This window comes from Saccostrea cucullata, unplaced genomic scaffold (assembly GCF_032062105.1).
Source record: "Saccostrea cucullata isolate Sc308-1 unplaced genomic scaffold, CSIRO_AGI_Scuc_v1 ctg2268, whole genome shotgun sequence".
In the NCBI taxonomy this organism is placed as follows: Eukaryota; Metazoa; Mollusca; class Bivalvia; order Ostreida; family Ostreidae; genus Saccostrea; species Saccostrea cuccullata.
Genome location: NW_026939218.1, coordinates 62,501 through 77,094, shown reverse-complemented (window position 1 = coordinate 77,094; position 14,594 = coordinate 62,501). Strand labels below are relative to the sequence as shown.

Below are 14,594 nucleotides of genomic sequence, written 5' to 3'. Positions count from 1 at the left end.
ACTCATGTTCTATCATCTCTAATAAGTCTCCAGTTCATATCTTAAGCCATTTTTGACAAAAAGGGGCGACAAAATTGCATTTTAAAATCAGGAAATTGTCCATAACTTGGCACCAGAAGTAAATTTTCCAAATTTCTCTTCGGATGTAACAACTTCATATAATGACACATATTTTGTGAAAGTTTCATTAAAAACCGCTGAATAGTTTTCGAGAAATCGCCTGGACAAAATTTTGTCAAAAAAAAAGAATAATAAGAATAATAATAAGAAACAATAGAATCACTATAAGGTCTTCCGTGAAGACGGAAGACCTTAATAATAGAAAACAGAAGGAAAACAATAAGGTCTTCTGAAGGAAGTCGGAAGACCTTAAAAACAGACGAATAACAGTAAGGTCTTCCGAAGGAAGTCGGAAGACCTTAATAATAGAAAACAGAAGGAAAACAATAAGGTCTTCCGAAGGAAGTCGGAAGACCTTAATTACAAAATGCCGCTTGGGTTCACGTCAAAATATGGCTGAAACAAAATAATTCCTGAATTTTCCCCTTCAATTCGAGCACTTCTGCATTAGACAGGGCTGATGTTTGTTATGAAATGATAAACCATGTGTTAACTTTCTTAGTTTAGCGGAATCATGAACATTTTCGGCGTGATGAATGTTTTGTTTACTGTGGTGATGAGGGCTTCGAGCAGCCGCAGGAACGGATCCAAGGATTTATGAATGAATAAAAATGATGGAAATTAAGTTTCTATTTTTCTTTATATTATCTAATGAAACTATTAATATGAAAGTAATACATATACAAGAAAACGGGAAATGCTAATAAATGCAGCTGACAGTCGTTATTTTTTAATATGAAATAATTCTAAATAAAATTATTATAAAATATAGAGACAAAACAGAAGTAAAATGAATTATAGCAAAATATCAAATAACATCAGGGGAACTGAATTTTATGAATGAAACTTTTAAAACATTACCTGTAAGTTGTAAATGTTATATCTGCGACTTGTATTACCTGTAAGTTGTAAATGTTATATAATTACCATTATTTTTGTAGAAAGAATAAAGCCTTATCATTTTCTAAACTTCAAGAAGAGTGTCTTGTCATATAAATGTCAAGGTCATTTTATGTAGAATGTAAAAACATTAAAGCGAAATTAGCATTCATTTCAATAAGTGAGAAAGGTGGGGTGGGGTGGAGGGAATATGTCTTTTACAGTTGACAAAAAAGAAATGGGGGGGGGGGGGAATAAGAAGCACACACATATTATATGTTATAAACATTTTATTTACTAATATCTCGTCTCCATTGAACCAGGGAAGCTTTTCTACAGGTCCTTTCGCCATCCCGAGAAAGACTATACCTGCACACTTGTACAATGGGTTTTCCCCCCGCAAAGTCTATTTATGAGAAAATGAAATGAATATTTTTAGTGTTTATGGAAACGTTGAACCTACGTTTGCGAAAGTTCTCAGATATTCAAAGATATTTAATTCCTTCTAAATCAAATCAAGAAACTGTTTATATGTAAAATCATCAAAAAGGGGCTTTAACTTTCACCATGAATATCACAGAAAAAAAGAAGAAAGAAAGACAAAGAAATGTTCAAAATCGAGTTTTTATTCCCTTTTCTGTGACGACCGGAAGTATTGACGATGGAAAAAATGCTCGTGGACACATTTTCCAAGTCATGATCTATGATATCTGACACAGTTAACTTTCATATCTTAAGCTGTTCTGGAGAAATGGACCGGACAAAGGTCATTTCCAAAATTTGGTCAATACGATAATAGTAAGAATACTAGATGCGATCTTGTTGCAAGCAACGAGTAGGTCTTCCGTCCGATATCTGATGGAATAAGACCTGTGTTGGGATAATTCCATTGATAGGATAAAAAATGTCAAAGAATTCTTCAAAATATGTATAGAAACACAAAGAAATGTATGATCTATCAATTCCAATCAACTTCCGTTTCTACTCATCCACTTCCGGTGCGACCTTATGTGCTCAAATCTACTTTCAATTCTACATCAAGCATGCAGTAATCATCCATGAAAGTTTCGATGAAAAATACTCATTTTTAGACAACTTCCAGTTTGAACGAACCGTACTTCCGGTGGAAATATTAAGATGCTACGCATTCTTTAAATCTCTATAATGAACAATTACATTCATTAGAAAATTTTTTAAAAATCACTATACATGTATGTAAATTACACGTACTTCCGGTTTACAACGGAAGTGTCGACGGAAAAAATGAACAAATGAAAAGTATGCATATTGTTGGGAACATTATTTTGACCATCTATTGTTCAATATTGCTTATCAAAATATTCACGCTTTTCGAGATATAAAGCGTCACAGATTTAGCATTCTAGCCCCCTGTGACCCTTTATTACGTAACATATGATCAAATTTTTAGTATATTTTGTTGCAAATCGTTAAGTTAAATATCTTTGCTTCAATAATGTATCACAAAATATTGATTCATTAAAGAGTTAAAGACGAGAGACTTTTGGCCCCTCTATGCCCCTAATTTGAAGGGCTAACCCCATTTTCTTGATATCAAATGAAAGGTCTTACTATATTGCACATCTTTTATTATATATGTCTTAACAAAATATTAACAAGTAAAAAGATATAAAGGAAAACGTATCAATTTTTGCGAGATGCGTATGAGCCTATTTTTCCAGTCCAGGTGAGCGTCGATGCCTTTTTACCTGGAAAGGTCTATATGCAAAATGTCACATCTACTATCCTTCCTCTACCTTCACTGAAAATCTCAAGTCGATATCTTAAGTCGTTTAGGAGGAGATCTCAGGACAAGCCGACCCTCTAAAAATCAGAAAATCGTCCATATCTCACGACCAGAAGTGACGTCATCAACGACGAAAATTTCCGACAAGGTTCAGATGAATATCTATCAGATCTGAAAGTTTGGTGAAAATCGGGAGAGCTGTTTTCGAGAAATCGCATGCAAAAATCGGTAAAAAAAAATAATAATAATAGGGAAAAAGAAACCGAACGAAAACAATAAGGTCTTCCGTTGGAGACAGAAGACCTTAATAATATGAAACAGAGTAAAAACAATATGTTCCCAAACTCCCTTTGGGGAACATAAAAATGCCATTAAATGGCTCTACAAATCATGGTGCATGATATTGTCTCAATGTGTTGAAAATTGCTCCGGAAGGCCGGCTTCTCTAAATCACAAACGAATGATCAACAGACATCAGACAATGAAGACGAAGATGACGACTTCACAGACGACATGCCGCTTGCAGAACTAAGTGAACTTCAAAACAAGAGACCCAGGGGCCACAGCGCTCACTGAGCACTGCGACTAGGAAAAAGCGCATATCATATCAGAACTAAAAGTTTACTGAGGTTGGGGGGGGGGGGGGGGGGGGGGGCCCCTTGAATTTCAACACCCCAGGGGATCATGATATGAACGAACTAGAATCTACACTACCTGAGGATAATTCCATATAAATATTACTTATCATGGCTTTGAAGTACTTGAAAAGAAGATTTAAAAAGATTTCACTATATATTCCAATGTAAAAATTTGGTCGGTCATTTTGGCCCAACCCTAGCCCCAGGGGTCAAGATTTGAACGAAATTGAATCTACACTACCTGAAAATAATTTCACATGAGTTTCATCTTTCCTGGCTCAATGGTTCTTGAGAAGAAGATTTTTAAAGATTTTTCCTATATACTCCTATGTAAAACTTTGATCGGCCGTATTGGCTAATCCCTACCCCCAGGGGTCATGATTTGAACAAACTTGAAATAACACTATCTGAGGAGGATTCCACATGAGTTTCATCTTTCCTGGTCCAGTGGTTCTTGAGAAGATTTTTTAAGAGTTTTCCTATATACTCCTATGTAAAACTTTGATCGGCCATTCTGGCCCTCCCTACCCCCAGGGGTCATGATTTGAACAAACTTGAATTTACACTACCTGAGGAAGTTTCCACATGAGTTTCATCTTTCCTGGCCCAGTGGTTCTTGAGAAGAAGATTTTTAAAGATTTTTTCTATATATTCCTATGTAAAACTTTGATCGGCCATTTTGGCTCCACCCTAGCCCCAGGGGCCATGATTTCAACAGACTTGAATTTACACTACCTGAGGATGATTCCACATGAGTTTCATCTTTCCTGGGCCAGTGGTTCTTGAGAAGATTTTTAAAGATTTTTCCTATATACTCCTATGTAAAACTTTGATCGGACATTGGCCCCACCCTACCCCTGGGGATTGATTTGAACAAACTTGAATTTGCACTACCTTGCTTGGATTTCTCGAAAAAATCTTAAGTTTTTACTCAAGTTCAATCTCAAATCCTGAGAAAAAACTCAGCTAAGATATGCTTACATCTACATAGGTCCAATATTAAATAAAGATAATAACAAAATATTTACCTAAAATTTAGCCATCATAATTTATAGGAGGGTTATCATGATCCTATATTGAATGTGATTTTTGGTAACAGATTTGCCAGTAATCAAACAAGAAGGCAAAAGTATGAAGCCTTAAAGGCAATCACTTTTCAGCAGAAAATGTTCATGGTTCAGCCATACCCTGAATAAATTACGCAATTTAATGAATTTATGTTGCCTTATATAGTCATTAAGTCTGAATGTTGAACTACATCTGTCATATTAAGCAATTTAATTGAAAAAATGCCATTTTCTAACCGGTCATTATTCCCCAAGCGCTCGTCTTTGCTGGGTGTGCATTGTTTTCAACTACCAATTCCTCGTCAGAATCAGCTTCTTGTTCAAACTGGTAAGGTCTTATACCAAGCTCCACATTCAGTCCATCTGGTTCATCAAATATTGAAGACCTATCTGTCATATCAAGGCTGATATCGGCGTGTTGTCGGAACTAATCTCGTTGTTATCCATACTAATCCGCCTAATCTGTCCATGTAGTGACGTCACAGTGATATAGCCTCGTTTTCGATCAATTCTATTTTTGCTTGATTGGATTTTCATAACAGGTAAAAATAGACGCTTTCATTGGGCAATAACTCCGTTAATCGTGCATCGATTTCGATGCGGTTTTTTTTGTTGGTTTTATTTCGCCACGTTCTAAAGCATATAAAAGAATTGCCACCCATTTCCATTACCCTTTAAATAGTAAGATTATTCTCAGTAGGAATCATTGTTCTTACATTATAAACAAAGAATTGCTGAACTGGACTGCTGAACATCATTGTAAATATTCAATTGTTGGAGCGAATCAAAATTTCAAGACCAAACAACTTCTTGGTCCCCTACGTCATTGTGTCACAACAAAGCAATCCGAACGCCTGTTCGTGTAATAAATGCAGTTTCACTCGGAATTTATTCGTCTCAAATGTAAATATAAGTAATAAACAAAAGTGTTAAAAAGTTCACAGAGAAATGAACTTTTAGTTTGGTATGTGATCAAATTTGATTTGATTTGATCACGTGACCAACTAAAAGTTCATTTCCCAGAGAACTTTTTAACATTGTTGTTTATTTCTTAATTACATTGATCCCCCACTTTCAGTGAAATTAAGCAAGGGGACAAAAGATTATCTTGAAAGTTGAAACAAATGATATTGGTGATGATGATGGTAGCGATAGTGATGTGATGATGGTGATGACAAGTAAAGGAAGAAAATACCTGATGTCCATGAAGACTTCTGTGAAGAATGACAGGAATTTCTTAGGTCTGAGTTGACAGCGCACAGTAGCAGCGGAAATCAGCAACCGAATGATCCTGGATAGCAAGATTGTATCCAAACCACAATCTGGGTCCCCAAACAATTTACAGTACACAGTAATCAAGTCTGAAATAATTTTTTTCCCATTCAACTCAGCATATTAATAAATTACGGTATATTTTTTTCATAGATAAACTTAAATAGTAAGCTGAACCATTTTTAAAAGAATTCAACCTTATCAACAAACTTCTTACTTCTACTTACAATACATGGGTGGTTTGAAATTTCTGTATATTGACCTCTTATTTTTTACAGAAATTCATGTATCTTCAGTTTACAAATTGTTGTTGTTTGAGAAATGGTGTAGTTTTTATTGAGAAATGGTGTAGTTTTTACATGATTAAATTAAAGAGACTCCATGGTGCACAAAGGAGCCAGGAAAATTGACAAATTAGAATTTTTGCATGACCAGATAAAATTTTGTTCAATTCCTAAAAGTAATAGGTTTCAGAAAATTACAGGTTTCAGAACCTAAAAATTCTAAATTTAAGGAGAAAAATAAAAGTAAAAATAATTTCAGTTTGCCCCATATCGAAAATATTCCTCAATACTTCTTCCTCCCCATTGTATCCATGCAGAAAAAAGTTAAATAGGTTTCCATAGTAACCATGGTCTCAAGTACATAGAATGAACGTAAGTAGACCAAAAATTTTGATGAAATCTTTTCAAAAAGTTGTTAGAACATTTTTTCACCTTTGCATGTTCTGGTTGAATGTTGTTTACAAGTTTGAGCTAAAAATAAGAGTGGCTTGACCTCGACTTACACGGAAACGAAACAGTAGATACAACCTTTTCTGGCATATATATAATGTGCAGTCTTTTCTTGCAGCTTAATTGAAGAAGATGAAAATGTGAAAAGTCTACAACGATCACAACAACGATGACAACATCAAAAACAGACAATGGACAAATTTTGATCAGAAAAGCTCACTTGAGCCTTCGGCTCAGGTGAGCCAACAATAATCAAAAGTATTTTATGCAACAATATCAATTTAATTTTGATAACTTTACTACCATGCCAAGTCTTCTCTGTGATTTCTGTACAATACTTTCTGACTGTCAAAACATCTTTCAACAGTATATTGCTGTAGTCCAAACCATATGCAGACAGCATAAATCCATCCCTCATTACCTCTAATATCTGTTTTATTAACTGGACTGCCTTTAATTTTGGTCCCCCTGTCAATGCATTCATATGTACATAAATTATGGGTCCAAAATAAAATTATTGTTTGTTTGGAATTGCTCCCACCTCATTAAAATGCCCCTCCTGAAAAATTTTATTTAGCAAAAGTTAAAAGATACATATTTTTTTTTATTTAATCAATTCTTGGCCTGTTGGAACATGCAACACACAAAACACTTATGTAGTGCAAGATTTGTGCAAAATCAGGATTCTTTGTTGATGGTAGATTCTTTTTTCCTCCAAAAGAGTCACAAAATGCGCTTTTTACAGTTTGTTGAGATTTTTAATAACAAGAGGCCCATGGGCCACATCGCTCACCTGAGAAGCTTTGACCATTCTGTTCTTTACCAGATTTCCTCCTTGTAATACATAATGCATCCCCACCCTACCCCACTGATCATAATTTAGACATTTTGAAATCTACACTACCCCAGGATCCTTCCATGTGCACATAAGTTTCAACTTTTCTGGCACAGTGGTTCTTAAGAAGAAGATTTTCAAAGATTTTTCCTATATATTTCTATGTAAAACTTTGATTCCCCATTGTGGCCCCTCCCTTCCCCCAGAGGTCATGATTTGAACAATTTAAAATCTACACTATACCAGGATGCTTCCACATAAGTTTCAGCTTTTCTGGCCCAGTGGTTCTTGAGAAGACTTTCAAAGATTTTTCCTATATATTCCTACGTAAAACTTTGATTCCCTATTGTGGCCCCTCCCTTCCCCGGGGTCATGATTTGAACAATTTAGAATCTACACTATACCAGGATGCTTCCATATAAGTTTCAGCTTTTCTGGCCCAGTGGTTCTTGAGAAGAAGATTTTTAAAGATTTTTCCTATATATTTCTATGTAAAACTTTGATTCCCCATTGTGGCCCCGCCCTTCCCCCAGGGGTCATGATTTGAACAATTTAGAATCTACACTATCCCAGGATGCTTCCACATAAGTTTCAGCTTTTCTGGCCCAGTGGTTCTTGAGAAGATTTTCAAAGATTTTTCCTATATATTCCTACGTAAAACTTTGATTCCCTATTGTGGCCCCTCCCTTCCCCCGGGGGTCATGATTTGAACAATTTAGAATCTACACTACCCCAGGATGCTTCCACATAAGTTTCATCTTCTCTGGGCCAGTGGTTCTTGAGAAGAAGATTTTCAAAGATTTTTCCTATATATTCCTATGTAAAACTTTAATTCCCCATTGTGGCCCCGCCCTTCCCCCGGGGGTCATGATTTGAACAATTTAGAATCTACACTGTACCAGGATGCTTCCATATAAGTTTCAGCTTTTCTGGCCCAGTGGTTCTTGAGAAGAAGATTTTTTAATGACCCCACCCTATTTTTGTCTTTTCTTGATTATCTCCCCTTGTGAGGGGACTTGGCCCTTTATTTTAACAATTTAAATTCCCCTTCACCCAAGGATGATTTGTACCAAGTTTGGTCAAAATTGGCCCAGTGGTTCTTGAGAAGAAGTTGAAAATGTGAAAAGTTTACAGATGGACAGCTAGACGGACGGACGATGGACAAAATGTGATCAGAAAAGCTCACTTGAGCCTTTGGCTCAGGTGAGCTAAAAATTTTTAATTTATTCCAAACAAACAATTTTTTATGGATAGCCTGGAATGGATACTGTTTCAATATAATGCAATCAAACATTTCATTTGACAAGCATACAAAAGACATTTTATAATTATTGTCTCTCTTACTTTTTTCTGCCTGTTTCACTACAAATTTGAAAAATCCTCCAATCTCTTGCTTCCTTTTCTCCTTGTTGGCCTTGGCAGTTGCTGACTGTGCTTCTTTCCCTTTCTGCAATAACTGGGTTTCCATGATAACATAATGATGAGCTTCCTAAAAAATAACGAGAGACCAATGGGCCTTATAGGTCACCTGAGAATAATGCAAGAACTTTCCAATGATTGAATTTGGTTCATGTTTTAAACTAGACAAAATCGCATTCACAATATTGAAAGAGGCACCATTGCTCATCATTACTTTACACTTAGCAATTGCTTAGTTTGGTTACTTAATACCCATAGTCAGGGTAGGGAAACAAAAAATGCATTTCAACTAATCAGTAATATTCATCAATAATCAGTAGTAACCTACCACACATGAACCCCTGACCCTATGTCAACACATTTCACAATATTGGAAAAGGAACCCTTGCTTATCAAAAATGTTTGATTAATACCAAGGAGCAATTTTAAACAATTAATTCATTTTCAGTATAAAAGTAGAGCCCCCCTCTGCCCTCTATCGTACCCCTGACCCAGGGGCCATAAAATTCAAAATTCTGGAAGAAGGGCATTTGCTAATCACACAGGTGCTTGAGGACAGGACACCCCCCCCCTAATATATACCCCCTGGCCTGTTAGACTTTTTTCACATAAATTATATATGGATGACACATTTGTGATATAATCTATACTATCAATTCAGAAAATTTCCTTAAACTAATATTTTATAAAAATTTCTACCCCACTCTCTATATATAAATTCACAAGGTTTCCAACTTTGTCTGCAAACCGAGAGGCACTGCCAAGAATTTTGGTTGAATAGTCTCATAAATCTAAATATAGCCCTTAAATCAACAACTCATACTGTAGATTGAATATTCTTTTCATTGACCACCAACTTTCATGATGGTTTAAGCACTTTAACAGTCGTTATGGTCAGTTTTCCACAAGGATGTCGGGCTACAGTCAGCGTTTTTGCTTAGTGAATGGAAGTGACGAGGAGACAACTTTTTCCTGAAAATACACAGTTCTGCAGAAAGTCTGAAACACTGTTTTGAAATAAACATTTGAAGAAATTGGTTGATATACACTTTAAAAAATGTCTTTCAAATGTATTGGAAGAATAGAGTTCTAAACCGCTGATGTAAATCAAATGTTTCTAATTATTTTTCAAATACCTGATTTGCATGTATCGGTTTTGAGAGTTATGCCCTTTTAAAAATGCAATTTATTGAAATACCTTCTTTTCCTTAAATATTTCATGTAAAATCTAAAAAACATTTGAAAATAAAATTTTGATGAAGAATTCGTATAAAAAACAAGAATATATCTATTGTTGATATCTTACATGCATATTTGGTTATATGGGGAACATGGGGATTCGTAAACCCCTTCAATGAGTTATTGCCCCTGAAGGTTTTTGAATTTTACAAATAATTAAAAATTTTCAAAACGAGAAGTTGTAGAGACATGGAACCAACTGTGTAATATTCATTGACCTTTGACCTTAAAATTTATCCAAAGATCAAAGGTCAAGGTCATTCCAAAAATGAACAAGAGGCCCAGGGGCCTTAAAGGTCACCTGTGTATCATGTAACAACTTTCCAACAATTGAATTGGTTCGCGTTTAAATCAAAGGCCATGAAATTCAAAATTTTGAAAGAGGTACCATTGCTTATCATAACTATACACTTAGCTTGCTTACTTTGGTTACTTAATACCCGGAGGTAGATCAGAGTAACAAAGAGAAAATGCATTTCCACTTAATAACCAGTTGTGCACCCCACCCAACAGGAACCTCTGACCACATATTTCGAAATTCTGGAAGTTTTATTATAAATTTTATTTCATCATAAATGGTTGATTAATACCAAAAAGCAGATTTCAAAGCATTAATTTATTTTCAGACTATGTAACCCCCACCCACCCACCCCCAGTACCCTGACCAAGGGGCCCTGAAATTAACTATTTTGGAAGAGGCAGCTTTCATCATCATTAATATGTACTTCGAACATTGGTATAATACCCAGGAGCAAAGGAAAAAGTTTTCGAAGAATTTATGCATTTTCACTATATAACCATTAGAGCTCTGCCCTAAGACCAAAACCCCTAATCCTGGGGCCCTGAAATTCACAAATCTGGAAGAGGCATCCTTCCTCATCATAACTATGTACATAGTTCATCGGATTAATACTCAGGAGCAGAAAAGAAGATATTTAAAGAATTAATGTATTTTCACTTTAAAATCTATATAGCCCCGCCCTAGCACCTAAGAACCCCTGATCTTGGGGCCATGAAATTCACAATTTTGGAAGCAGCAGCCTTATTCAACAGAACTATGTACTTATCTAGTTTATTTAATGCCCAGGAGCAAAGAAGAAGATTTTCAGAGAAAGATTGCATTTTTACTATGTAATCTATTTAGCCCTGCCCTAGCACCTAAGAACCCCTGACCCTGGGGCCATGAAATTCATAATTTCGGAAGAGGCAGCCTTACTCAACATAACTATGTATTTATTTAGTCTATATAATGCTCAGGAGCAGCGAAGAAGATTTTCAAAGAAATAATGCATTTTTAGTACATAATCTATATAGCCCCACCCTAGAACCTAAGAACCCCTGACCCCAGGGCCATGTATTTCACAATTTTGGAAGAGAACTCAATGCTGATTACAATCATGCAAACAGTTTGAATGCTTGATGTCCAGGAGTAAAGAAGAAGATTTTTAAAGATTGCATTAATTTTAGTAGTTTTGGTCCCACCCCTCAGGCCCCAGGGGGACAGGGACCATAAAATTCATAATTTTTGTTCCCCTTCGCCCATAAATGCTTTATGCTAAATTTGGTTAAATTTCTAGGTAATATTGGAAAATCGAAGTTGGGGAACATATTGTTTTTACTCTGTTTCTTATTAAGGTCTTCCGTTTCAGACGGAAGACCTTATACAGTAGAACCCCGTTATTACGATGTTCACTTTGTAACGGTAAAATATCGTAATACCGAGGGCAATAGTAAAACATCGTTTGGAAAACGTGTGATTGTATTAGGGGGTGTATTTTTCTCCTTCTATCTCCTTTTTATGCTCGAATTCTTAACCAATATGCTATATACACCTAATTCATTGATTACTTATCTTTAAAACTTATTTCCATGATGCTATTTCTTCCTTTTCCATCAAAGTAAAAGCATAGAGCACATTTTTTAATAGAAATTTCGACAATCTTCTTTTAATTGCCGCCATTTTCTGTAACATATACTTTCACTTTCGTTTCTGTCCAGATAATGCGTTCGTGAAAATTTCAATGTCTTCGTAGTCATAGTCATTTCTGTATAAACAACAACCAAAATTCTGATTATTTTATTCTCTTTGTATTCAATTAAAAGTAATTTCTAAATAAACAGCAACATTTTTTTTTATTCAAATAAAAAGGTCAAAGTAAATAGACAAGCAATCTGTCAAAATATTTTTTTTAAATTACTGAACAGAGGTCAATTAGCAGTTCAGCAATTATTGATTTGTATTTCTGCTGACAACTGAGAGGTAGTCCAAGCCACTACCCAAGCTGTTAAAACGTTTGTAGTGGAGTTCAAATTTTGTCCAAATTATGTTTGATACCCAAGCTGTTTATTCACGCAGTTTATTTGCAAACGAAATTACACATTATGTGTACCTGTGTACAGCATACATGCATAATATCAAATATAACCTTTTATTTATTAAATTGATTTATTAAACTAAGTATGAAATAAAGAATAAAACAAATGTAAAAAAAATTACAGAGATAGATAAAGAAGAAGCTAGATTTATGAGTAAACTTTAATTGTTTAACAATGGCTTTGGCACGTCTCCAAATCTGCTGGGCTCGCTGGAACAGTCCAGGTTGCAATGAAATTTTCACCTAACTGCCCTGAAGTTAACACTCTTTCAAAGCACAGGTGTTCCAGTTTTTTAGCGTTTTAAGTGTCTACAGTTCACTTAAACACGCAGTGAAAAAAATTTTGACAGAATTTTTACATCGTAATACTGAGACCTGGCGTTTTTGGACAACGTAATAAACGGTTCTTTTTTGTATAGATTTGTTAAGAAATGGTTTTGTGCTTTGAATTTACAACGTAATAAGCGTTCTATCGTATAAAACCGTCACCGTAATAGCGAGTCTCTACTGTAGTGATTCCACTGTTTTTTCTTCTTATTATTTTTTTCCCTTTTTCTTTTGACGATTTCTCAGAGATGACTGGACGGCTTTTCATGAAATTTTCAGGGATGATAGAGAGTTAAAATATCTTTTAAATGCAGTTTTCAGTTTTTTACAGTTCACTTCCGGTCGTCAGATATGTCCGATTTCTGCTTTTTTCAAAAAAAGTATTGTCCGAGTCATATCTCAGAAACGGTAAGAGATGAGACACCAAACTTATATGAGTAATAGATCTTGATAAGTAGGTAAAACCATTTGGGTTAAGATTGTCCGCCGTCACTTACGGTCGTCAAAGGAAGTGATCTAAAAAATCGAAAATTTCAATTTTTTCTTTTATGATAATTATTTTGTATCACATTATAGCATCTTATTTGTAGTTTCGAAATATATCAGTCCCACCGGAAACAAAAACGACAACTTCCAGTTTTAAGGGAAAAACTACATAATTTGAGTCTTTTTCTTTCCCATAAATATTTTTTATCATAAAGTATTTGTCATTATTTTAAGATATGTTATTTAGACTGGAAATATCTACAGTAACCTCATATATATATATTTTTAAAATCCACTTCCGGTCGCGTGATTTCCTGTCCTCAAATTGAGAAGTTATCATAGCTAGATCTTGTAAACGGTAAGAGATTAAGACACAAAACTTATACAAGTGGTAGATCTTGATGAGTAGGCAAAACAATTTGGATTAACATAGTTCGCTGTTACTACCGGTCGTCACAGGAAGTGATCAAAGAGATCGAAAATTTCAACTTTTCTTTTATGAAACTTTTTTTGCATCACATTATAGCATCTTATTTGTAGTTTTAAAATATATCAGTCCCACCAGAAACAAAAACGACAACTTCTGGTTTTAAGAGAAAAACTACATAATTTTAGTATTTTTCATTCCCATAAACATTTTTTATCGATAAAGTTTTTGTAATGATTTTTGAATATATTATTTAAACTGCAAATGTCTTCAGTAATGTCAAATAACTTCTTTTTTTTTAATTCACTTCCGGTCCCGTGATTTCCTGTCCTCAAACTGAGAAGTTATCATAGCTAGATCTCGTAAACGGTAAGAGATTAAGATACCAAATTTACAGGATTGGTAGATCTTGATGAGTATGCAAAACCTTTGGGGATAGGATTGTCGTCTGCTGTCACTTCCAGTTGTCACAGAAAGTGATCAAAAAAATCTCAAATTTCAACTTTTCTTTATGGAATCTTTCTTAGTAATACATTATAGCATCTTATTTGTAGTTTTGAAATATGTCAGTCCCACCAGAAACAAAAACGGCAACTTCCGGGTTATGAGAGAAAAACAGCATAAATTTAGTATCATACTATCCCATTAATATCTTTTATAAAAAGAGTATTTTAAATGATTTTAGGACATGTAATTCAGACAAAATATAGAGTAGCGTCAAATATCATTTAAAAATTGACTTTCGGTCACGTCATTTCTTGTCAACATTACGAGATCTCTTAAATTGTAACAGATCAAGACACTTAACTTATGCAAGTAATAAACCATGAAGAATAGTCAAAAGATATAGGGTAAAATGCGTCTGCAGTCACTTCCGGTCCTCACAGGAATTGATGAAAAAAAATTGAAAATGATTTTTATAAATGTTATAAAGACTATATATGTCTAAAGTAACGTCGAGAATCTTGGTAAGTTATACCTCCGGCAGTTTGTTTTCCTGTGATCGTTGTA

At 34.7% G+C, this 14,594-nt stretch overlaps 1 protein-coding gene across 1 annotated transcript in view; it reads right to left on the bottom strand.

Annotated features, from left to right (window-relative positions):
• Nucleotides 1-5,552: 5,552 nt before the first annotated feature.
• LOC134252573 (serine-protein kinase ATM-like) overlaps nucleotides 5,553-14,594 on the bottom strand; it is a 44,999-nt gene continuing 35,957 nt past the window's right edge. Inside the window, exons 4-6 of the mRNA XM_062735076.1 lie at nucleotides 8,655-8,799; nucleotides 6,779-6,943; nucleotides 5,553-5,830 (exon numbers count right to left, since the gene is read on the bottom strand). Coding sequence (XP_062591060.1) covers nucleotides 5,553-5,830; nucleotides 6,779-6,943; nucleotides 8,655-8,799 — 588 coding nt within the window. The remainder of the gene's footprint in view (nucleotides 5,831-6,778; nucleotides 6,944-8,654; nucleotides 8,800-14,594) is intronic.